The sequence below is a fragment of the Gopherus evgoodei genome, chromosome 17 (genome assembly GCF_007399415.2).
Source record: "Gopherus evgoodei ecotype Sinaloan lineage chromosome 17, rGopEvg1_v1.p, whole genome shotgun sequence".
Classification (NCBI taxonomy): Eukaryota; Metazoa; Chordata; order Testudines; family Testudinidae; genus Gopherus; species Gopherus evgoodei.
Genome location: NC_044338.1, coordinates 9,367,628 through 9,391,959, shown reverse-complemented (window position 1 = coordinate 9,391,959; position 24,332 = coordinate 9,367,628). Strand labels below are relative to the sequence as shown.

The following is a 24,332-nucleotide window of genomic DNA, read 5'->3' as shown; positions in this document are numbered from 1 at the left end:
TCTCGTTAATTCAAACCAGATTTTAGTGGCCTCTAATGCCCTCTACTGGACATATCTGTTAGAGCAATGTCCTCAGCAGAAATACGTGGAGCAAAATGGGTAAGAGCATCAGAAGTATATTAATACAGAAGGTGCTCTAGTATTGCCAGGCAGACTACATAGCTTTCAGCGAGAGTTAGTCAGTTAAACTCCGTTAAACTCCGTTTTTAAGGAGTTTGTAACCCAGAGGTATTAATTCACCTCTTAGCATAATTTGGCAGGCAGAAAAGTCTCTAAAATAAGAGTATTTTATATCTTTCTCAATATCTGTTTTTATTTTAACATCATTTCATTTAAGTTTTGTTTCACGTACGGAAGAGCAGGGAAATATTTATGCCATTTGTCAGATCTGACAAATGTCCCACACTGTAGGACCTCCAGGGAAAGGAATCCAGGCAAGACTCATGCATGCTGGAGAGATCACATGTTTCTGTATCATTGGCAGATAAACAGGAACCACTGAGGAGTCAGTTGGCTAGTTTGAACCTTTGCATGGATTCCTGAAAACTACCTGGTAAGAAAGAGGCAATGCAGGGAATGGGAAGAGGAGATGCTGGAGAAAAGAACAGGCACCTTTGTGGGAGGAAGAGAGACAGCAGGAGAAAAAGAGAGACTGGGAGGCAGATAATTGAGTTGCAAATAAAAGGTACAGAAAAAGGAAATGAATAGATGTGGAGAAAACCCACATCCTCTGGAAACAAGCCTAGGAAAGTGCTGCCTCCAGAACAGCTGACTCAGGAATTGGTAAAGAGCAGGAGGGAAAGTAGAGGCCCAGATTTCTGAGCCTAATGTAGGAAAAATAGAGAAAGAAATTTAAAAGAAAAAGGACAAAAGAAAATCAGAAAGGAAGGAGTTGTCTCATGCTTAATGGCTTGTCTACATGGAGAATTTTACTGTCATAATTATATCAATAGTTACAGCAGTATAACACCTCAGGTGGACACTCTTATTCCAAAATAAAGCACAGGGCTGGAGAGTCACAAGTCAGTGTGGGTGGGTTCTGCTATAGATTTTCTCTCTCGGTGCCTCAGTTTCCTCACCTGGTTGGTTCTCCATCTTCTTGCCCAGACCAAAAGTTCTGGAATATCTCAAGAATAGTTATTCAGGTGGCTTTTCTGGTCTGACTGCAAGCAGCAAGGCCTGTTCCCATAGATAGTTTTTCCAGCTCAATCTGTCAGATTCAAGAGGTTCACGTAAAGCTCAGATAAACATCTAAACCAAAATCTGAACCTTTTGTGGTTTGTCAATTGGTAGGGCAAAAACGAATCCCTGCAAAGACACATTTCCAGTCATCTGTCTAAAACAAATAGTAAAAGGTGTATAAAATCCTTCTGCTTCTAGCAACTACCAGTACTAGGGCATGGGTTTTAGATGTAAGTAGTTGTTTCCTCTTTGGAGGCTACAGGGAGTTGTTTTTTGGCAAAAAGGAGGAAAACCTAGAGAATGAAGATGAAAAAAGACTGAGAGACATGAGCAGGGAAAGCGAAATACAGGAGTGAAAAGAGGAGAAAGAAACACACACACTCTCTCTCTCTTTCTCTATTGGGCCAGATCTTCAACTTGCGCAGATGGTTTCCTTTTTAATACCCCATTGATAATAATACCTAGCTCTTATTCAGCACTTTTCATCAGTCAATCTTAAAGTGCTTTACAAAAGAGGTCAGTATCATTATCCCCATTTTACTAGTGGGGAAACTGAGGCACCGAGAGGCAAAGTGACTTGCCCAAGGTCACCCAGCCACTGGCAGAGCTGGAACAGAAACCAAATCTCTCAAGTTCAGTCTTCAATCCATTAGGCTACACTGCGACTACAGAGAACTATCATTTGGGACATTTAAAACCAAACAGAACCGAGCATACTGTATGGAGTAATACTGTAATTGCAGTGGAATGGACTAGATGGCCAAGGAGATTTTTGTATCTCTTTGATTCTGTGTTAAAAATTAAGGGAAGAGATCCTTCATTTTTGTATTATAGTTGAAGGGTCTCTCTCAATGTAAATTTTAAATAATTTAAGCTCAGGGCAAAACCAAACTTTTAGAACACTTCTGAGCCAAATTCTGCCATCCTCACACATATTGAGTAGTGCCTTGCTCCACAAGGCTTCAGAGTGACTTCAGCCAGACTGCCCAAGGAGTGAGGTCCTGCATTACTGAACTTGAGGAAGGGTATCAGTATCTAGCCCTATGAGGGTTTTTTGTTTTTGTTTGTTTGTTTTGTTTTTAACATCAAACAATCCTTGCTGAAATCTGGGCCTCACTGAATCAACGGGAGTTTTTTGTTTTCTTCTTTAGAGGCTGCATGATTTCCCATGAGTCCAAGCAGTTCCTGAGCATTACACAGTTGTAAGACAGCTGTGATCTGAGCCAGGCTCTGTTGCTGTGACCTCAGGGAAGTCACTTATGGCCTGATTTTCAGTGGTGCTAAACACCTGTGACTTCAGGAAAAATCAGTAGGAGTTGTGAGGGCTCAGCACCCCTGAAAATCAGATCTCCATCCTCTTCAGTTTCCCATATTCAAAATGGGACTGTTGTGAAAATTAATTAATGCTTGTAAAATGCTGTAGATATGAACATTTCTCATTTCTTTATTATTTATTATTATCATTAGTAGTAGTAGTAATTTATTGTTATTATTTTATTCTTGGCATAGTGTGTAAAGTGAACCTTTATATAGTGCAAAACTCCATATAAACTCATATTCAGATACACAATTAGATAAGGTTCCCCCAGTGCCCAGTCATTGACTGCTCTTTGGGTATCGTATGATGCACCATCAAGCCACTTAAGAAGATCCATAAGAAAACAAATATATGTACCATATGTGTGTAATTTAAAAAACCCAGACATTAGAGGCCATCTCTGGGGTTAATGGATCAAAATGAGAACTCAACACAATGGTCTATATTTGATTCCCCCCAATCTTTTTACAACACATTCTCTGAGACAAATGTAATGCACTCTAATGCAAAGGAATCAATAGGCTTCACACCACAGCTACCTTCTTACGCATAAACAAATAAATAATACACAAAGTAGTTCACTTACAAGACCAATATTAAACTTCATAATTTGTATAAATCAGAATGCTTACTGCATTTCTTGAAGGACTGCACAACCAACTGCACAGATAATAACTGTTTTATTCTTAAACCATGTAAATCATTAATTTTTTTCCAAAACACACTTTATTGATTTTCCACTCTTTATAAAACATTTGCTTCTTGCAACATTAGCCGGAAACTGTAGCACACGGTTAGTGAATCAGTTCCCGAAATACAGTATAATCCTTCATTTTCTAAATCTGGATTACAAGAGTTTTTGGATATATACCTTGATGTCCAATCACTTTACATGTAAAACTACATTATTATTATTATTATTTTGTACTACCATACTACCTAGAGGTTAGATCATAGCCTCATTGAGCATTACAGATAATAAGAGACAGTCCCTGCCCCAAATGATTTACAATCTAACTAAACAAGACAGATCAAGAGTGGAAGAAAGGAATTACAGTATATTAACCTAACTCCTATATCTTTATTCATAATCTTCGTCATACCTTTCAATGGAGCCTTATTTTAGACCCAAATGTACCTTTGTTACACACAAACCTGGTTTCTCCATGTTGTTATAATCTGTTATTTACATCACAGACATGGAATAATGAAATCTATACAATTATTTAGTCTACAGAATGTATTTACTATTGTTTTTCCATTGCTTCCCCATTTGAGTTTTTGTTCCACATTTGGGCATTGGGAAACTGAGACATGGCCCCTCTTAGCTGATTGAAGTGCTCGTCCCCCATTCTGTTTGATTAATCTAATGCACAGTGTGGGCCAGCTTCTTCTCTCAGTAGAGTTTACATAGTGTAAACCCAGTGTTACTGCAGGTTTACAGCGGTGAAACTCAGAGCTGAATCTGGTCAATGGATCTGAGACTTGATTTATTTGTCTCTAAATGTTTAATCTAATGATGCACATGAAAAAATGATGTTTTAAGTTCACGCAGAGTAGAGAATAATAACTTGTTTAATGCTACATAAATGAGGAAAAAGCTTTCATTTGCTTGGCAACACTTCTTTCAAACTGTGTTCTATAGAACCTCACTAATTTGCATTAATGACAGAGATCTATTCCAGATTAACAAATGTTGCAAATGAGCAAATAAGTGAACAAATAGGATTAGAAAGAAATTAAGGGCAAAGCATCCCAAAATGATCCATTTAATTATTTTGACAAGTGCAGTTTCATTTTTCTTATGATATTTCACAGTATATTAAATGTATCGTAGTGTAATGGTCTGATCAAATTCCCAGTGGCTTTAATGCAGCTGGATCAGGCTCTAAATACACTCTTTTGAAAAAAAAAGAGAGCAGTAATATGTGGCCTCTTGGTGCCAGAGTGATTTTGTCTTCAGTAAGAAGTGGAGTTAGATTCCACCCCCACTTTCCTCCAACATGAGAATTAGCAAGTTTAAGAACATAAGAACATAAGAATGGCCGTACCGGGTCAGACCAAAGGTCCATCTAGTCCAGTATCTGTCTACCAACAGTGGCCAATGCCACGTGCCCCAGAGGGAGTGAACCTAACAGACAATGATCAAGTGATCTCTCTCCTGCCATCCATCTCCATCCTCTGACAAACAGAGGCTAGGGACTCCATTCCTTATCCTTACCCTTACCATTACCCTAACCTTTGTGGTTACAGAAATGAGAATTAGCAAGGTTCGGTGTATTTACATTTGAAATATTCTAAAAACCTGCTTTATGGCAGTCCATCTAAACACAGTAACCCTCTAATTATTCTGCAGTCTATCCCAGAAAATAAATGGTTTCTGCGCATTGATCATAGAAGTCTGGACATCTTTAAAAAAAAGAAATAAAGTCTGTTACACTCTCTAGTTCTTCACTGCACACTTGTCAATTTTAAAACTTATATTCAAGGAACAGTTGTGCATCAGTCTGTATCTTTATTTCACTAGAATTTTAACTTGGCTCTTGGTTGAAAGTACATTATTGTGGGCCTCTGTCTTTTTTAGAAGCAAAACAAATTAACATGCCCAAGAAGGAAATTGAAAATGGATATTTGTCCGGTTATCTGCAGAGCCTACTTTCCTGAGTCAGAAAGAGTAAACAATTGGCCGGTAACTGTAATAACTGGGTTTGGAAAATAATTTTTATACACTATATGACATGTTTTCAGTTTACAAGAGTTCTGCAGGGAAGGTTTTAGCAAATGTTCAATTAAAATAATTTAGTTATTTTTTAAATAGTAGTGAGTGGACAAGAGAGACTAGTATACAGTAAACTCCTGTATCTGTATCAGATTTTGTGCTTTGTTTTGTAATTAATTACAGTAAGGAAACAGGCTGAGTAGTTTCTAAGTGATCACTAAACCTCCATTCTATTTTTTTATAAGTAATGGGAATTTAGTAATGTGTTCTCCCCGCTTCTTTTTCTCTTTCTGAGGTGCAGTTGGTCCATTAAAACAATCCCTATCTCAAGAAAGCTCACAAATTAATTCCATAATAAGAAACATAATTGAATATTTGTATGCACAGAGATAATCTGCAAAAAGTCATGGCACTTAAGACTGATCTGTATTAGTACATGTTATATTGCACTAGATCAAATTGACCTTTGCTACAGTGGTACAACTCCATTGACTTCCAACGTGAGAGAACAGAGATGCTGCAGTGAGATAGCATTCTGTGATCCAGGAACCTACTTGAAGTATGATGGATGGGTGAGTGGGAATGTGTGTGTGTATAAAATGCTTTCAGTGTCTCAGAAAAATAACAAAGTGAGAACAATTTTGCTATTTAATACCTCTTTACAAATAAAATACTGACATGCTTATGGGACTAGCCGCATCTCTGCCCCTTTCTTTGGTCTCTCTGAGTCTCCACTTTCAGTAGATAGACTTCTTGCCTTTATCTGTGTTGTGGTGGAATCTCATGTTTCTTCCCCTCTTTGATGGGACCTAAGTGTATGCCAACCCCTCATCACCCTGCAGGTCTGATTAGGTTTTGGGAACTTGTGTTTCTTCCCTTCAGGAAATGGTAATCTGTGATATTGACCAATTGCTTCTTAACCACAGTGTTTTTGTTTAGCAATCAGAATAAAGCATTAGAGAAAAGAGCATTTTAAAATAATTAGGAGCTTACATGCATATTTAGTTTTATCTAATTTTATGCTTCACTATAAGCTAAATTCGATAGGCTTTCCTCTTAAGTGACAAGAAGTCACAGAGCCAACTCCCACTCTCTTAGACAGCCAAGATCTCTGTATGTCTATGTCGTGGTCTTCAGTGCTTAAAAAAGGGCTATTTTCTTACTTTGGGGTAAGTAATGTGCATGAGCTACTCTCAGGTAAAAAGACAGGGAAGACCAGGCACTTCAGTGGTATCATGAGGTAAATCAGGTGAGGTCAACACTACGTGGCCACCTGGGGTTGACCCCACCTAGTCTACCCCATGGCAGTACTAAAGTGCCTGGTCTTTATTGTGTTTTACCTCAGGAGTTCACTCATGTTAGTTACCCTGGAGTAGAAAAAGAAACAACAAACAACCCACCTTTTTTTAAGAAGTGAAGACAAGGCCTATGGGTCTCTCTCTTGTTCTCTCTGACCCACCTTGTTCAATCTGGTTTTGGTGCTGCTCATGAGAGAGAAGTAGAGCCATAAGGTTACTTGCTCTGGCATTGTCTCTTAAAAACACTTAAGTGTAAGCTGTTGAGTGACTATTAGAAAGGGCCCCCTACTTCTTGCTCTTGGTTCTGCTACCCAGACAGACCCCCTAGGGTGAAAAAAATCTCACCACAGTACAGAAACCTCATGAAAGTGATAGATCCAGATGCAGTATTAATAATTATTAAAGAGCACCTCTACACTACACAAAATACATTTTCTTGAGCTCTGAACATAGATTCCAAATCTTCCCATGATGAGGATATCAGATGTAAGTCTTTCCCTGTATCATATTTATTTTTCTGGTAACTTCTTTATAGTATGAATGCCCCTGTAAAAGATCTGATGAACACTTTTCCAATAACTATTATTTTATCTTTCCCAGGCTTCAGCTCATGGCGTTTTAATAAATTCTGAACCAACTTTTCTTCTGGATTAGTTTCAATCTGATACCCAGAGTGGATTTGCTTATTTTCTTACCAATTCTACTCCATGACTTCCTGTCTTTGTTTTCAGTCAGATCTCTGTCCCATAAGTGTATGTGCCTACAGGAGCCTGGGTATTGAATAACATGAGAAGAATTGTTTTGCCAGAGAAATGGTGAGGTACCTTTTCTTTTCCTCCCTCTGATCCAAGTTTCTGAAATTCAGGAGAAAAATTCAACCCTGATGCACAAAGGTGCAATTCAACAATGGAATTTCACATGAATATACCCAGGATGAATCTGGTCCTATATCACTTCTAAATGAAGGACTTCATTTTGCTCTCAGTTCCAGGGCCATATTGTATTCAATACGCTGGCAATATAGGGGAAGAGTGAAGTTCTGAGTTTTGAATGTCCTGTAAAGATAGGGGAAACTGCTGGACATTTTATGGTTTAGAACCACAACCGAAGTGATATAGCTGTTAACCACTAGGTTGCTATATAGCAAAATTTACAAATAAATTTAGCATCCTTTGGGGGATAAAACCCTGAGGCTTCCAAGTTTAAATGTAGGGTGATTTATTATATACCTGTGATATAGCAAATAGAGTTTTTGCCATAATATCTTGGATCATTTTCCTTCAGAAGCGCTGCTCTCCTCTACTACAGAGACTTAGCTGACGTAGAAAAATTTCAATAACCTCCTTACTAGTTGTGACACTGACAGACCAGCTCAGTATGATGTTGACAAACCAGCTCAAATCAAAGCCATAGGCCAATTCACTTTTTTGTGCATATCAAAGAAATGTGAAGTGGGCTAGCAGGCATAGCCCAGTTCACTTGTTAGAACAGAACAAAGGAGGTGTTATCAATCACATTACATTTATGTGGCATATGCCCCAGTAATTATATTTACACTAGATTTATCTGTTGGTTATTATTGCCTTACATTATATATATCCCCGGAGTTAATTATCCCTAGATCAAAAGTATATGTTAGTAAGAATTTATTTGATGTGTAAACTGCATGAAAACTAACGAAAGATTGTTTGGATTGCTGTAACAAATGCATTGTGTATAGCTCTGTAATTGGATTGCCCATCAAATGGGACTGGAGCCTTGGAACTGTAAATAAAGAAACACGCTAACTTCTCAGCATTGGTCATTGTGTTCAGTAATGGGAAATCCACAGAACCAGTCTGTCTTTAGAGAACAGAGGAAAAGCCCATGTTGTGATGGAGATACTTGCCAGGTTGCTTCCTGGAGTACACAGCTGTAAGAATGGATCTAGGGATCAATCCTGTGTCTCTGAATTCATAGATTCATAGATTGTAGGGCTGGAATGGATTATAACAGGGTGGAATACTGAACAACTGGACAGAGATCTCCAAAATTATTTTGGGTAACCTTGAGAGACTAATGGAAATCTAGCAGATCACTACATCTCTGCTATGATTTTGGACTTACAAACTTTGACTGACCTGTTAAGGTATTCTACCTGCTTTAATCTCTCAATAACTCTCATTTCTTTTCTTAGCTAATAAACCTTTATTTAGTTTACTAGAGGAATTGTCTGTCGCTGTTGCTTTTGGTGTGAGTTCGAGAGTATCCATTGACCTGAGGTAAGTGACCAACCCTTATGGGTTGGGAGTAACCTAATGTAATGTGATATTTGGTATAAGGGACCATTATCACACAAAGTCCAGTTTGTCTGGATGGCAAGATGCGCTGGAGAGCCCAGGGAGACTGTGACTCAACGGTAAGACTAATTTAGTAACCCAGAAGTACACATTTGTTACTGGCTTGGTGAAATCTAATTACAGAATATACCACCAGTTTGGGGTGTCTGCCCTGTTTTCTGACAGTCTGACCTGAGACTGGCACTCTCAGTTGTGAGCTACTTCAGTCAGTGTGACTTTAGTCAAACAAAATATTTGTGGTGAATGTGGGTTCTTTATTCACCTTAATGAGCCACATAAAAAGCAGGAATATAACAATGGGGTAATATTACTCTAAATTCCCTTGTCAGTAAAATGTGATGCTCTCAAATATGACAGTAAAAGGTCTATATAAATACCCAAGATAGATGAATAGGGCATACATCATTGTGTAAAATCCTGTTGCATGTTAGACTCAAGATGTCACTTAGATTCAGAGATGTGAACAATTTCACCATATATTATGGTCAGGAGATATTAAGATCATAAAAACTTTGGTTAATAATGTTTTTTTATATATGAATGAAAAATTTAAAATTAAACTATTAATAGCTATCCTTCCACCTTGAAAAGTGATTCATGGTGTGTCTGTCCTCTTTTTATTCTTGTCTTTTTATTATTCCCTCTCCTATTTTTGTTCTTGGTTTCTGCAGGGTGAATAGCAGTAAATAATTTATACATGGGAAGGCTGCAGAGGTAAATTGACCAGGGTGCTAGTTTCCTTCTCCATAATCTCCATTTATAAAAGTTTCTACTTTTGCTGCAGAAGGAAAGTTTTCAAGATTAGTCAGGTTCCTTCTGGCCTTGCAAAGGAGGTGTCTGTGAAGAGAAACGGACTACAGGGAATATGTGCTAACTACTTATACTAAACAATCGGTTCCACCTTGCATTTAGCTGTGATGCTCAGAGTAGCTTTCCCAGACCTGAAGAAGAGCTGTGTGTGGCTTATAAACTTGTCTCTCTCACCAACAGAAGTTGATCCAATAAAAGATATTATCTCACCCACTTTGCCTCTCTACCTGGAGATTGGTCAGTAGCCATGTACTAAATTGCTTGTCATGTTCCTTTAGTGTTGGATACATAAGGTTTCATGGAAGGAGTGCCTGGGATTACTCAATTTCATTTCTTCAGCCAATTCTTTCCCCATGGCACCAGCTGCAAAAGAAATGCTAGTCCATTTCCTTTGGTGGATGCTGCTTATACCCTTAGCTGGCTCAGTGTCAAGGAGAAAGTTAGAAGTGGAGAGGAAAAGGGGAGGAAGTGATCTGGAGGATCAGTGCGACAGGCCTGGGGGGAAGGGATGAGAGTCCTCCCCTCCCTACCCCAGGCCCAGTGACAGGGCTGGGTGAGGGAGGAGATCAGAGCCCCCTACAGGCACAGTGACAGGGCTGGGGTGAGGGGCTCAGAGCCGCCCCCCAGGCTCAGTGACAGGGGGAGGAGAGGCGGGTGGAGATCAGAGCCCTCCGCAGGCTCAATGACAGGGCTGGGCTGGGGAGGGGATCAAAGCCCCCTGCAGGCTCAGTGACTGGGCAGGGGGGAGGGGATCAGAGCCCCCCACAGGCTCAGTGACAGGGCTGGGGGGAGGGGATCAGAGCCCCCCACAGGCTCAGTGACAGGGCTTGGGGGGGGTTAGGGGATCAGAGCCCCCCACAAGCTCAGTGACAGGTTTGGGAGGGTTAGGGGATTAGAGCTGCCTCGCAGGTTCAGTGATAGGGCTGGGGGAGGTTAGGGGATCAGAGCACCCCACAGACTCAGTGATAAGCTGGGGGGAGAGGATCAGAGCCCCCCCCCGCAGGCTCAGTGACAGGGCTGGGAGGGTTAGGGGATCAGAGCCCCCCACAGGCTCAGTGATAAGCTGGGGGGAGGGGATCAGAGTCCCCCCCCGCAGGCTCAGTGACAGGGCTGGGGGAGGTTAGGGGATCAGAGCCCCCCACAGGCTCAGTGACAGGGTTGGGAGGGTTGGGGATTAGAGCCCCCTCGCAGGTTCAGTGACGGCTGGGGGAGGTTAGGGGATCAGAGCCCCCCACAGGCTCAGTGATAAGCTGGGGGGGGCGATCAGAGCCCCCCCCCGCAGGCTCAGTGACAGGACTGGGCGGGGAGGGGATCAGAGCCCCCTGGAGGCTCAGTGACAGGGTTGAGGGGGTTGGGGGCTCTGTAACAGGACTGGAGGACGCAATCCTACTTTATTTCTCCCTCAGCCCCATTTAGACGCATGCGCACTGCTCTTTCCTTTATCCCACGCATGCCCCCTCTTCCCGGTCTACTGCGCACGCGCAACTTCCCCATTCCCGCATGCGCGCTGACAGTTGGCTCCCGCTCCCGCAGCGCATGCGTGCGGGCCTTGCTGACCCTGCTCATGCGCTTTCCAAACGCCCCCTCCTCCCCTTTCCCGGCTGTACGTTCCGCTGGGGGTGGGGGCGGACTGGGCTCCTGCTTCCGGTGTGGTGTCATGGCGGCCTCGGAGCTCTGATGGCTGCGGGGAGCTGAGAACCCGAGACCTAGACAGGGACACGGAGACCCTCCCCGCCCCTTCCTCCCACCCCTCGGGGAGCCGCGCCCCGTCCCGTCCCGGCCGGGCAGGCGGCGGGACATGGCGGCCCACAAGCCGGTGGAGTGGGTGCAGGCCGTGGTGAACCGCTTCGACGAGCAGGTAACGGGAGGGAAGGAGGGAGGGGGCTGCCCGGGGGCGGGAGCCTACGTGGGCTGAGGGGTCTCGGGCGGGAGCGCGGCGGGCGCTGCCTCCCGGGGGGGAGGATGGGGCGAGGGCGATGCCCGCTCCGTGGGCAGGGGGCGCCGCTCCCTCTTGGGGAAGGGGCCTGCCCCCTCCATGGACTGGGGCCGGGGGCTGCTTTCGGCTTAATGGGCTTGGGGGAGGTGCTTCCTTCCCCGCTTCTCAGCGCTGTGGAGGCGGATAGGGGCTGTCGCTTCCTTGCTGCCCCCCTCTGGGGAGTGGGAGGGAGGCGGCGTGGGGTGCCTTTCTCCTGGGGTGGAGAGGATCTGGGTGGGTGCTCCACATCGCACTGGGCATAGGCTGTGGTCCGGAGGGGGGGGAATATTTAGTGGAGGCTGCTCCTACCTAGCATAGACTCTGTGGGAGAGGACATGAGGGGCTTCTGCTTTCTTCTTCTTCACAGATTTGGGGGCTGGGCAGCAGTGACTTTCCCCTGGGGTTAGATGCTGCCACTATGGTGGGCAGAGTGTTTATCGGAGGGTGGGGCCTGGGTACTTCTTGTTTGTCCATCCCACTTTCCAAGTCATCTTATCCCCTTACTGGTGAAATTGCCTCCCACTCATTTCCGGATGGATGATCCCAGCCCCGATGTGGGGTGGCTCCCCTGAGTTATATGGTCATTTTCATTGTTAGTTTCCTCTAAATACAAAGGGGGGAGCTATCTTAGTTGTACTTTTCCTTGTCGGTTCCATCCCCAGCCTCTCTTGAAAAAAACACTTAAACTTTTTGGTTGTTGTTAATTTTTATTCATGTAACTCGTCTCATTGTCATTTAGAGTAAGACGGGATTAAAGCTTCAAAAGTGAGGAGTTTGGGGAGGGATAAAGTGAATGTTTATATGAAACTGCATCTGAATCAACTGGAAACACCAAACAAAGGCAGCTGGGTTGGGGGAGGGTCCTGAGTGTATATTGTTTCAGTGTTAGGTGTTTCTCTTTCTTTATAAGAGTCAATGCCTTTGGAAAGAAGGTTTTGTGGTTGGAAGGAAGAATAATCAATTTCTTGGTCTGGGGCTTATGACTAGATATTTCTCTGATCCACATGGAGAGGCTGTTCATTGGGACTACATGGCTGCACAGACATTCTGAGTTGGTCTCAACGTTAGTTCTTAGAATGCACATTCCTTCCTCTTCCCCCAAATGCCTTTCTGACATGTAAGCCAGGACTTGGTTTAGGTTGACCCATTTATTTCTATGTTTTCTCCTTTTGCTGTACTTGACTAGATCCATCATGTGATTTGGGGGAGAGTATAAGATACCCCACTGTGTATACTTATCTGTAGTAAACATGAAGCTGATTATGGAGGTTGCATTCTGTTCATCTGTCTTGGCTCTAAATATTTCTTAGCAGTATTATCTAGTGTTGATAAATTGCAGAAAAGATTGGGGGCTTGTAAAGATAAGACTTTTGCTTTTACATTTCTTTTAAATTAAAACAGAAATGAATATAGTTTCTTTGCAAGAAAATCTTTGAGCTTCTCTATTTAATTTTTTTAAACAGTCAAAATTGAGGATTTTTAATAGCTATGATGTAGCATGCTTTGGGGCCTGTTATTTTGCACAGTAAACGAACTCTGTTTTGGCTTACCTTAAATCACAGAGCATTTATTGTCAGTAAGTTTAAAAGAAATGGTACTAATTGTGCTCCCAGTAGTTCAGGAAAACATTTCTTTGTGTACTGGTGTTAAAAGGCCTTAGGCTTTATCGTTTGCTTTGTTATGTATATTGTGGAATTGGGCTTGGCAGCATCTGTTGGCAGTTAAAGACTTGATCTTTTTGAACAAGTATTTTCTTATACACTTTATGGAATAATTAAGTGTAGGTATACAGGAGGAATCCTGTCCTACTTCGGTAGAAACAAAGCCCTTGAATTGTGAGTTAGCTGGAACACTGGAGTTACGTTGAAAAAGTACTAAAGAGAATGTTGATTGCAATTGTCTTCCAGTTTGCATGATAGATATGTCTTACAGGACTATTGAAATCAATTCACTGTGTAATTCTCATCTGTTTTAAGAAGCTTATAGTTGTTTTTTTACAAATTTGATAAGACACTTATGGATAAAGTAAAGAGGCCTGGATGATATACTAATATTCTGAAACTTTAAAATATTATACTGAAATATTTCCCCTTTCCACCTTACTTTTTCATGTTGAGGTTTTCAAGTTTTAAGACTTCTTCTCATTTGCTTTGCCCATTTTGAGAGTGATCTTCATATTGGAAAGGTGACTTTGGAATGCATCAGAGCAAATCTGTTAGGGCATTCTTACGCCCTTAACTTTCTCTTCAGCTATTACCTATGAATTGTGGATAGATAATTAGCTAGTCCCTGAACTGCTACTAAAACAGCTATGTGAATGACCAGCTAATAATGGTACAACAGTGAATGCTGATCCCCTGGTTGCATCTTTGACTGCCCAGCAGCTGCTAATTTGAGAAGCCAATTTGAATAACTCTTCAGTGAAGTACAGAGCCTGCAGTCCAATGCATAAAATCCTCACTTCCTTTTTTACAGTGCTAGTAATGCATTTTCAGGTTTCTTTACTTGCGTGTACAGGACGTTTTGATATCATCATTGAAGGAGGTGAACTAACACTAATATTATACCAGGGATATGTTTCTGTCACTGACTAAAACGGAAAACTCTTTTTTGCTGCTGTTTTCAGGTTTTGTTTTAAAAATTTACAAAATAGGATTTCAGTGAAAGATAGATGTAGTTACCTAGACAGTATTTCCATGCATTTATAAAAACTCTTGTAATTATTAGTTCAAAGTGACTAAAACAGTATTTTATTGAACAATAAGGACTAATCTATATTAAAGAAACAAAAAAAAAATCAGAGCAAACTTGTCTGCCCTTGTTTATTTTCATAAATGTTTTGCTAACCAGAACACCTGTTGTGGTTGTGATTCTGTATGATTAAAATGACTGGCAAGTGTGGGTTTGCATTGTAGGTCAGTCAACATCTGGCTGCTGAATACATTTTTCAGAGCTATGTGCCGCTCTCTCCCACCCCCAATCACCTTTGATTTTCAGATATTGTAATGTGGTCTACTTCAAGATCCCCTTCAAGACCACCTGGAGCCTTCAGCTGGTGCAAAAAGCAACTTCCCACCACATGAGTGGGGCCAGTACATAGCAGAGTACATAGTGCAGAGATTTCAGGAATATGCTGACTTCCTATTTGTTAGAAATTTTTATTGCCTGAGTATTTTAGGACCCAGATATAAGATGAGACTCAATTCTCCATTGCAATAATTGAGATCGGCTGGGATGCTCTGGTAAAACTATCCAGGTTTGACAGCAGCGCTTTCATGTCAAGCTTCTCTGCTTTTGTAATTTTCTCTTGGTGGTCTGCCAGAGCCCAAGTTGGGCAAGCTTCGGGCCCCAATATAAGGCTCATTCATTTTGCTTAGTATTGGATTGTTTTGTTTTGCATCTTATTAATTTGGGTGTTTTTCTGGTTTTCGTTTTGTATATTTTTAACATTTGGTCTTCTAAGGCATACTGGTGACTGGCAAGCAGTTTTAGGGTGGAGTATGTCATTTGTATCTTTCATGTTTTTGAAACTTAAAGCACCTCTAATCACTGCAGGTGCAATAACTATTAATAAACAAACAAAAATATTCCAAAACATAATAAGGCCTCCCTAAAATAAATGAATCTTAGAACTTTCTATAGAAGAGTCAGTCTACTTTTGAATTTTTGTTTTTTAAACTATTTTCAAAGCATTTTTTAGAGCATATCACATTTTAGGTAGCTACAGGGAAAACCTATTAGATCATGAAATAGTCTCCTCAAACAGAGTAATGGCAGCCTCATTACTTGAGGCATTTAAAACTAGACCGTATTAAACCCTACCAAATACAAGTACGGGCACAATCCTGTATTGGCAGTAGGATGGGTTAGAAAAATTAAACGACTGCTTTCTCTCTGTAATATACATTAAGGAAAGAGACCCTTTATTAAATGGATTATAGGTAAATGGACACTATCAACAAAAGTCACACATTTATAATGAGCTTTTATTAAACTCAGAACTAACAGAATTAAGAGTTTTTTAAAGCAAATAAATATCATCTTGCTGTTTTTGAAATCCGTCGCAGCAGTAAGAATCTGAAAGTGAACCTGATTTCATGGATTAATTTTGAATTATTTTTTTGCATCTCAGCAAAGCGACCACAAATAGTAACAAACGACATGTGAAAACATTCTGAGAAAACTCAGCTCCTCAGGCACAATGGAACTTTCTACCATAAAGGTAAAGCTTGTCTGTGTAGAATGCATAACTTTCTTGGGGGTTGTTCTCAGACTGGAATGAACTCATCTATGAACTAAGGACCATCACAAACCCTCACTTTTTATGCCAACTGCAAGGCGCACTTCTTCAGCCTGTTTTCTCTAACATAAATACTGAGCAGCATGGGCATTTAAAGACAAGCCCTGATCCAAAACACTTCACGCACAAGTCTCCCTCTGGGGAGAGGATAGGAGGGAACGTTCCACACGTGATAGGCACGTGTTAGTTGTGTCAACTAATGTGCTGCTGGACAGTCCTCAGATGCTACAGTGATCATAGCAATGTAAGAACCTACATAGAATAGAATCATTTTGTGTTAGTAATATAGCTAAAGGTAACATTTGTTTACATCATATGACTTTAAGTTGTCCCTTTTGTTAAAATATCATTACTAATAAATAGAACAAAGTAATATTTTCTGAAGTCCATTGTTTTTTGCCATGTACTACCTTGCAAGATTATTTTACTGAACTGTGAGCTCTCAGGACCTGATCCTCTGCCCATTTATAGTTGGTGGAAAGACGCCCATTGACATTATGGGCTTTGGATCAGGCCCAGACAACACTGATACTGGCTGAAGGAGAGCACTTTTTATCTCTTCCCTTGTGTCCCAAAACAGCCATGTGTTGCCATAAAATCTGTTCTTGTAGATCTTTCTGTAGAAGGGGAATAAGCAGATGTTTTCATATGTATGTATGCATGCTATTAAGGATTGTCATTACTGCATTTCCACTAGAAATTTTCTTTCCAGTTGTCAGTACCTTTATTTGAAGGGGAAGGAGAGAGACTGCAGCCAGTTTATACTTGAAGAGGGGCTTGGAGTTGAATCTTGAATGCATTTGAATTTGTTTGTTTTCAAAAAGTTTTCTGCTGAAAAATTTTTCAGAAGATCCTACTTATAATATCCATTCTATTTGAGTATTGTCATGGGCCTAGCAATACTGAAATTTCTGATTTTTTTTTTAAAATGAAAATAGTTAGTGTTTGTGAATGTTCAGGCTTATAGTTCAGAGCTTTTGCCAGGCTGCATTTAGTATGTCCATTTTTTAATCCTTGAAATTCAGTGTAATGTAGGCTGACTTTCATGCAGAAGCTGAAATGGTCACTTTTTCCATTTAAAGTGTTAATGAACTTTACATGTGTTTCAGGAACACAGAAAGTAAAGGTGTTAAAGGTAAACTTTTGCTAGACTGAAATAATTAAACCTTTTCTTTATTCCAAATATCAGTTGTTAGGTAAACGAAGAACTGTGAAAGTTTCTTTATCTAAAACTAGTAGAATCTCTTGATCACACATTTCCAAGATATTCCAATCAATGCCTTCAATTTCTAATTAGATACAGTTGGTATCAGTGTCCATATATGTTTTAGGAAAAAGGATTGTTTATTTTTGTGTATTTAAGCAAGAGTATGTGGAGCAAATGCAGATGTTTCTTTTGCACACTTACAAAAGATATTTATTTTCTTAATAACTTGACATCTGCATAGCAGAGGAGAGTCCCTTAGCTAAGGTATCTGAGGATATTGGTACTTCTTCCTCTAATGGGATACCACTCCCCAAAATATTATGGTTTTGTATGCTGTCAAGAGACCACTGCTCTGAACAATGCAACAGCTATGTAAGTTCTTTAGTTGAATCTGCTTTTAAGTCTTAGAGCCATCTTTCAGGATTTAACTGTAGAGATCCTGTTAAGTACCGGTATGTTTTTAAAAGCCTTTTTATATCGGTGTAGTTTCTCTTCTGTAAATTGCAAATAAATACTTTGGTTTTTCACTATTAAATCTGAGAAGTTACTGCGTGGCACTTTTGAAAGGAATGAAGTTCTTTCCTTGCTAGAGGAGACAGATTAAAAAAAAGTGATTGCACGTGGACAGGGTCAAAGGCACAGGGAAGGCATCCTCTAGAGCAGCATGGCAGACCATGTGGTATATACCATTGTAGATACAAAATGGGCCAGACAATCTCAGGCTGCCAGGCATCCTTGTGGAACAGTTAATTTATAGCACATTAATGCTTAAAGCCTTCAGTAAACTACCATGTGACGTTCTGTGGGGATGTGGAAAAAGGTATTGAAATGGTGTTTTAGGAGTATTTTCTAAGATACCAGTAGCAGGCAGTTTATGCTGCTAAGCATCTGTGAATCTGACCAATTTTATTCTTTAAATAGCATATTTCTGTGAAGGGGTTTTGAACTTTTATTTTTTATGAAGCCAAAGTTGGAAGAACCTCATTGCTTTCCTTTTGTAGTTTGCAAGGGGAATTTGCATCTCCTGCATAATTAAAATAACAAAATCTATTCAAAACTTAATTCAGAAGTAGTGAATAAGTGGGTTGACTTTGTTTGCATGCTTCTGTTTTCTTGAGACTTGGTTTCCAACTTCAGCGCTTTTCAAGATTTATATATTTTGTCTGTCTTTTGGAAGCATAAAATAAAAAGCTAACAGTCTAGTGACCCAGTGTAGACTGAACCTTTTCCCCCACCCATAGCAAATTTCTGTTATCTCTTAAGAATTGTAAGATTCTTGCACAGATTTGATAATGATAAAATAATCATAGCAAAGTCAGCAGAAATCATAAATAGGTAGAAAGAATTTTAGAAGTTAGGTATGGAAATTCATTTGTGTACGGTCTACATTAGATTGACTTAAGTTATCTGCATGGTCAGAGTATAAGTTTTGATCATTGGAGAGCTTGCGTTAACAAGTAAGTATCTACCAATGAAGCTTTCAAGAGACTTGTGTATTTACTGTATGTTCTAGTTGATGTACAGGATGAGTTGTGCTTTCTATGTACTACATTGGTATATTAGAACAAAACATACTGGTTGAAAGTAGGATGTAAAATATTAAACGGTTAACCAATTAACCGATTAATATTTGTCTTACTGTTAATATATTGCCTTTAACGTCTAAAACAGATTGACAAAATAAAGTTGGGACATTCTACATCCCTACTTGCGCTGTCATTTCCTCCACCTGGCTGTGTGCTCCCAATCTCCATATCTGAGCGCACCACGTGCATTAACAAATCTGTCTCTTCCCTATCCTCATCCCACTCAGCGACAGCGCCCAGGGCACAACAAGCCGAGCTGACCTCGCACGGCAATGGCTCGGGAGCCCAGAACTGCATGGACTGGGAGCGGTCGGAACGCGTAGTACTCTCGGGCTGTCAGCGCCGGCTTCCAGGGTTGGGTGCCTCGCTCCCTGCCAGGAGCCAGCACAGGGACCCTGGCTGGGCACATCCCCTTGCTCAGAGAGCAGCTGCTGCCTCCTGCTGCCCCGCCACCCCTGCAAGACCCCTCCTCCCCCCCGGGAGACTCCACTGAGCTCCTGGACACCGTCAGGGCCCAGGCCGCTGCTGGCTGCTGCTTCCGGGTGTGGCGGGCTGAGTGGGCGCGTGGTGCTGTAAAAAAAAATATTTACATCCCTAATTGAAAGACTGTACTCAGACTAATTATCAATGGTTGACCCTCAAACTGGGAGGGTGTTTCTAGTGAGGTCCGTTATGGATCAGTCCTGGTTCCAGCACTATTCAATATTTTCATTAAGGACTTTAGTAATGGACTGGAGAGCGTGGCTATATAATTTGCAGATGACATGAAGCTGGGTGGGATTGCAAACACTTTGAGAGACAGAATTATAATTTGTCAGGGTCATTTTGAAATTGAGAACTGGTCCGATGTCAACAGGATGACATTCCGTAAAGAGAGATGCAAAGAAATACACTTAGCAAGGAAAAATGAAATGATCAACTACAAAATGGGGAATAACTGACTCTGCAGTATTAATAATGCAGAAAAAGATCTGGGGATTAGAGTGGATCACAAACTGAATATGAGTTAACAATGTAGTGGAGTTGCAAAAAACCTAATATCCTGGGGTGTGTATTAACACAAGTGTCATGTGTAAGACATGGAATGTAATTCTCCTGCTCTGTTCGACACTGGTGAGGCCTCAGCTGGAGTACTGTGTCCAGTTCTGAGCACCACACGTTAGGAAAGATATAGACAGATTGGAGAGAGTCCAGAAGAGCAATAAAAGTGATAAAAGGTTTGGAAAACCTGACCTATGAGGAAAGTTTTATTTATTTATTTATTTATTCGGGGAAAAAAAACAAAACAAAAAAAAAACCGGGGCATGTATAATCTTGAAAAAAGGTTGACGGGGGGGACCTGATAAGTCTTCAAATATGCAAAGGGCTGTTATAAAGAAGATGGTGATCAATTGTTATTTCCTATCCTACCTTCAGTGGATATGGGTAATAAGCTTAATCCTCAGCAAGGGAGATTTAGGTTAGATATTAGGAAAAACTTTCTAACCAAAAGGATAGTTAAGCACTGGTACAGACTTCCAAGAGAATTTGTGGAATCGCATCATTGGAGGTGTGTAAGAACAGATTGGACAAACACCTGTCAGAGATGGTCTAGGTTTACTTGGTCCTGCCTTCAGCGCAGCAAGCTGGACTTTAACTATATTGGTAAATAAAATAAATACCAATATAATCACCTTTACAGGAGTGCCACCCTATGGGCTTGCGCTGATCTGTTTCTAAACTGATGGCTATGAGGGTTATGACAGAAAAAAAATAGGAAGATGACACTAGCTAATCTTGCATTTCTATTATTCTATCATGGTTGTCAACACAACCTGGCATTTTATTATCGAGGCTTCCTTACAAAACTACTTTATGGCTTTTCCTGTTGATTGCCTCCTGCAATGAGGTCCGTAAGGTTAAGAACTTGAAAAACTGAATAGAAGGAAAACTACAGGTATGACCCAGCTAGTGTCATCTTCCTATGTTTTTTTCTGTCATAACCTTCATCTCCACAGAAAAGGACAAAATACTGAACTACCAGCAACATTGTTCCTTTTATAGTGAGCAGTTCAATATTCTAGTCCTCTTGGTGCTTTTCTGTACTTAATTTTTGTACTGATTTAGCCATCAGTTTAGAAACAGATCTGATTAAATCAGTGCAAGCCCATACGGTTGTACTGCTATAAAGGTGATTATATTGGTATTTATTTTATTTACCAATATAATTAAATTGGAACGATAAGTTATAGAGCATAGGAACTGTGCTTCTTCCAGAGTGCCAGTGCCCTCTTCTTCAGATCAGTGAGGGTAACTGTCACATTCGCTTAGATCAGAGTCTTCCTTTAGATTCATTACCCTCCTAACCTTTGCCATTCTGTTATGTTTGGGCTTAAATATGTCCACTTTAGCTTAGTTGGGTGGGTAGTAATGTGCAAGTTGTTAGTTTCAGGATTCAGTCTGATGAGGTATGCTTCATATTACATTTTTCCCTTTTTCCTTATTTTCCTTATAATAATGAAAATAAAAGCATTGTAGGAAGCCTCTTGCTTTAACCCTCGGGCTATATTTTTTGTATAATAAGAAAATATTTAACTATAAACATTTTGGTTTCACTTATTCCTGTAATGATATTAATATACATTGTTTGCAATGTTGTAGCTATGTTGCTTCCAGGATATAAGTCCCAAGATAGGTGGGGTAATATCTTTTAGTGGACCAGCTTCTGTTGGGGGAAGAGACAAGCTTTCGAGCTACAGAGAGCCCTTCAGATCTGGAGAAAGTAACCGGATTGTCTGAGCTAAATGCAAGGTGGGACATGCTGTAGGAGACCATTTAAAATGAAGAGGGCGATTGTTTATATTGTTATAATGAGCCATAAAATCAGTGTGTCTGTTAAGTCCATGGTTTTTAGAGTCCAGCAGAGTTATACATTTAAATTCCCAGGCTTGCCTTTTATACAGGTTTCCTCTGAGGATGAGGACTGAGAGGTCAAATATGGAGTGATCGCTTTGTCAAAAGTACTTACCCAGAGTGATAGGCTGTCTTTGGTCTCTTATCATTTTTTTGTGTGAATTTACTTGAGAACACAGTGATTGTCAGATTTCACTTGTTCAGACATTTGAAGCACTGGATGAGATACACCACATGTTGTGATAGGCATGTGTGGGACCCATGGATCTTGACAGGTGTGTTGCAGAGATACTGATCATCAGAGATCCTAGTTTTCCATGATTTAAAAAAACCAAAAGTATCTGATTAAAAAACACACACAAAAATCTGTATTTTTCGGCAATTAAAATGAAATGCTGAACTTTAGTTTCCCTAGCCACAGTAATGAGCCTGGAGCATCACTACCCAGGGCTCAGGCTGTCAGCTCTGGTTTGGTTAATATGGTGAGCCAGATAATGGAGACTCAGATAAACGGGGTTCTACTGTATGTGTTTTAATTTTTTCACAAAATGTAAAAACTAAAGATTCTGTTTTTTTGTTTTAAAAAAAAAAAAGCAAATTCAGCATTTGTCCATGGCCAGCTGATTTCTAGGATCCCTGCTGATTATTGTAGCATGGAGATATAGCTACGGATTTTGCATCTGTTCTGGCAGGCTCTGGTGCTGTGTTGAGTTTGGTGTATCCTGGTCTGTGAGGGGCTTGTTTCTGATGATGAGCTTGTTGAGGCTGAGGAGTTGTTTAAAGGCCAGAAGAGGGGGTTCAGGAAAGATTGGTCCCAACCAATTTTTTCCCTATAATATTTTTTAGTTCACATAGTTCCTTAATGTTTTAAGAATGATCTGTACTGAGAAGAGGGCTATTAAATAAATGACACTTGGGCCAGGTCTACACTATAAACTTGCATTGGTGTAACTAAGAGCTTTTCTACACTTATATTTTATAGCTCTCTAACTTGCTGGCTCAGGTGGGTGAAAAATCACCCCCTTGAGCACAGCAAGTCTGAGCACTTTAGAGCGCTAGTATAAACAGGCTCCAAGCGCTGGGAGCTGTGCTCCCAGAGCTTGGCACTAATCCCCTCGTGGAGGTGGATTACCAGGAGCTCTCTCCCAGCGCTCGTGTGCGACCACACTTGCCCTTCAAAGTGCTGCCGCAGGAGCGTTCCAGCGACAGCACTTTGACGTTTCCAGTGTAGCCATGCCCCTTGTCGTTCAGGAGTATGAAAAGTCAACACCCCTGAGTGACAGAGTTATACTGACCTAACTCTCAATCAACTACATCAACAGGAGGGCTTCTATCCACATAACTACCACCTCTCATGGAGGTGGATTTATCTATATTCATGGGAGAAGCTCTCCTGGCATAGTAGCATCTTCACTGAAGCACGAACAGCTGTGCCACTGCAGTGTTTGAAGTGTAGACCCAGCCTTGATCACTATTGATTTAATTGGTTTGACATTCCTGTGCTCAGTGTTATCAACATCTTTTGGCTGTGTATTGAACTCCAAAAAATTTAGTAATGAAAGAGACAACTTCTGTTAAGCTTTTAGACCATGATCAAAATTCCTATTTTTAAGCCATCTCACAAGTTCAGGTCAGTATGACATTAAAACAATATAGTGCAAAGTGATGACATTCCCCCAAGAAACTCACAAAACTAATGGTGATTAATTTTTCAAGTAGGCCAAAAAACATACAACTTTAAAATGTAGCATCAAACAGAACATTGATCTGAAAAATTAAATGTCACTTCCAACTTAGAGGGGATTAAATATATTTCTAATGTTCATTATTTTCTGTGTGTACATTTTCCTTTGTACCCCCACTTATCCCTGCTGACATTCAGGCACTGAGCAGGTACAATGACATCTACTATCAAGTCAGGCTATGGTACAGCTGTTAAACATTTATTCCATATAGAATTGTATTGCAGACTTTCATGTCAAGATACTTAGGAAAGATAGTCATAATTTTCATGACATAAAACTTCTCAGGGCTTAAAGACATTCTCTGACTAGATCAGTTGATCCAAAGTTTTAGATACCCAGACCAAATGCAACTTTTTATCTCACTGTTGATGTATTAAAAGGAAGTTGATACATTTTAATATGGTAAATGAAGGGTTAAGATACTACAGCTTTATTCAGTGATAACCAAAAACCTTTAAGCACTTGATAGTTTTTTAGACATGTTAACTGCCTGGCACTTTTCCTTTAGTTCTTAAATTCTATGGCATTTTGAGAGACTGGATTTCCAGTCCACATCCTTTTTCAAGCCATATTCATCTCTTTGAACATCTGTGTTTTTCAGAATCTTGGAATGTTCTAGTAGAATCCAGTTAAAAGCCAGAAGAAAGTAAAGTTTTAATTATTTGATATTTTTAATTGACATTGAGATACTTAGGGTCTGCTCGAAATCCTAAAGTATGTGTGTATAATTCGGAAACATAGATGCATTGATTGCCTTCTTGTCTTCCTAATCTGTTGTCTTTTTTAAATATAAAGCTTCCATAAAGTGAATTTCAGCAAAGCACTTCTTCCTACATTTTAATGTGGTCTGATACTTTAACTGACACTAGTAAACTGCACACGAGGGACATGATTGGTCTGTGACCTTTGAAGAATTTACTGAGTACAGCTTGAAACAAAGTATCTAGTGTTCAGAATAGGA

At 40.4% G+C, this 24,332-nt stretch overlaps 1 protein-coding gene across 5 annotated transcripts in view; it reads left to right on the top strand.

The window, feature by feature from the left end:
• The first annotated feature begins 11,224 nt into the window (after positions 1–11,224).
• Positions 11,225–24,332, top strand: part of NF1 (neurofibromin 1) — a 169,411-nt gene continuing 156,303 nt past the window's right edge. For 2 of the 5 annotated variants that reach the window (XM_030536887.1, XM_030536888.1), the window contains exon 1: positions 11,225–11,524. In XM_030536887.1, the coding sequence (XP_030392747.1) occupies positions 11,465–11,524 (60 nt within the window). In that variant the 5' untranslated portion in view covers positions 11,225–11,464. Of the gene's footprint in view, positions 11,525–15,773; positions 15,864–24,332 lie in introns of all 5 variants that reach the window. The other 3 variants (XM_030536886.1, XM_030536884.1, XM_030536885.1) reach the window with 2 other exon arrangements.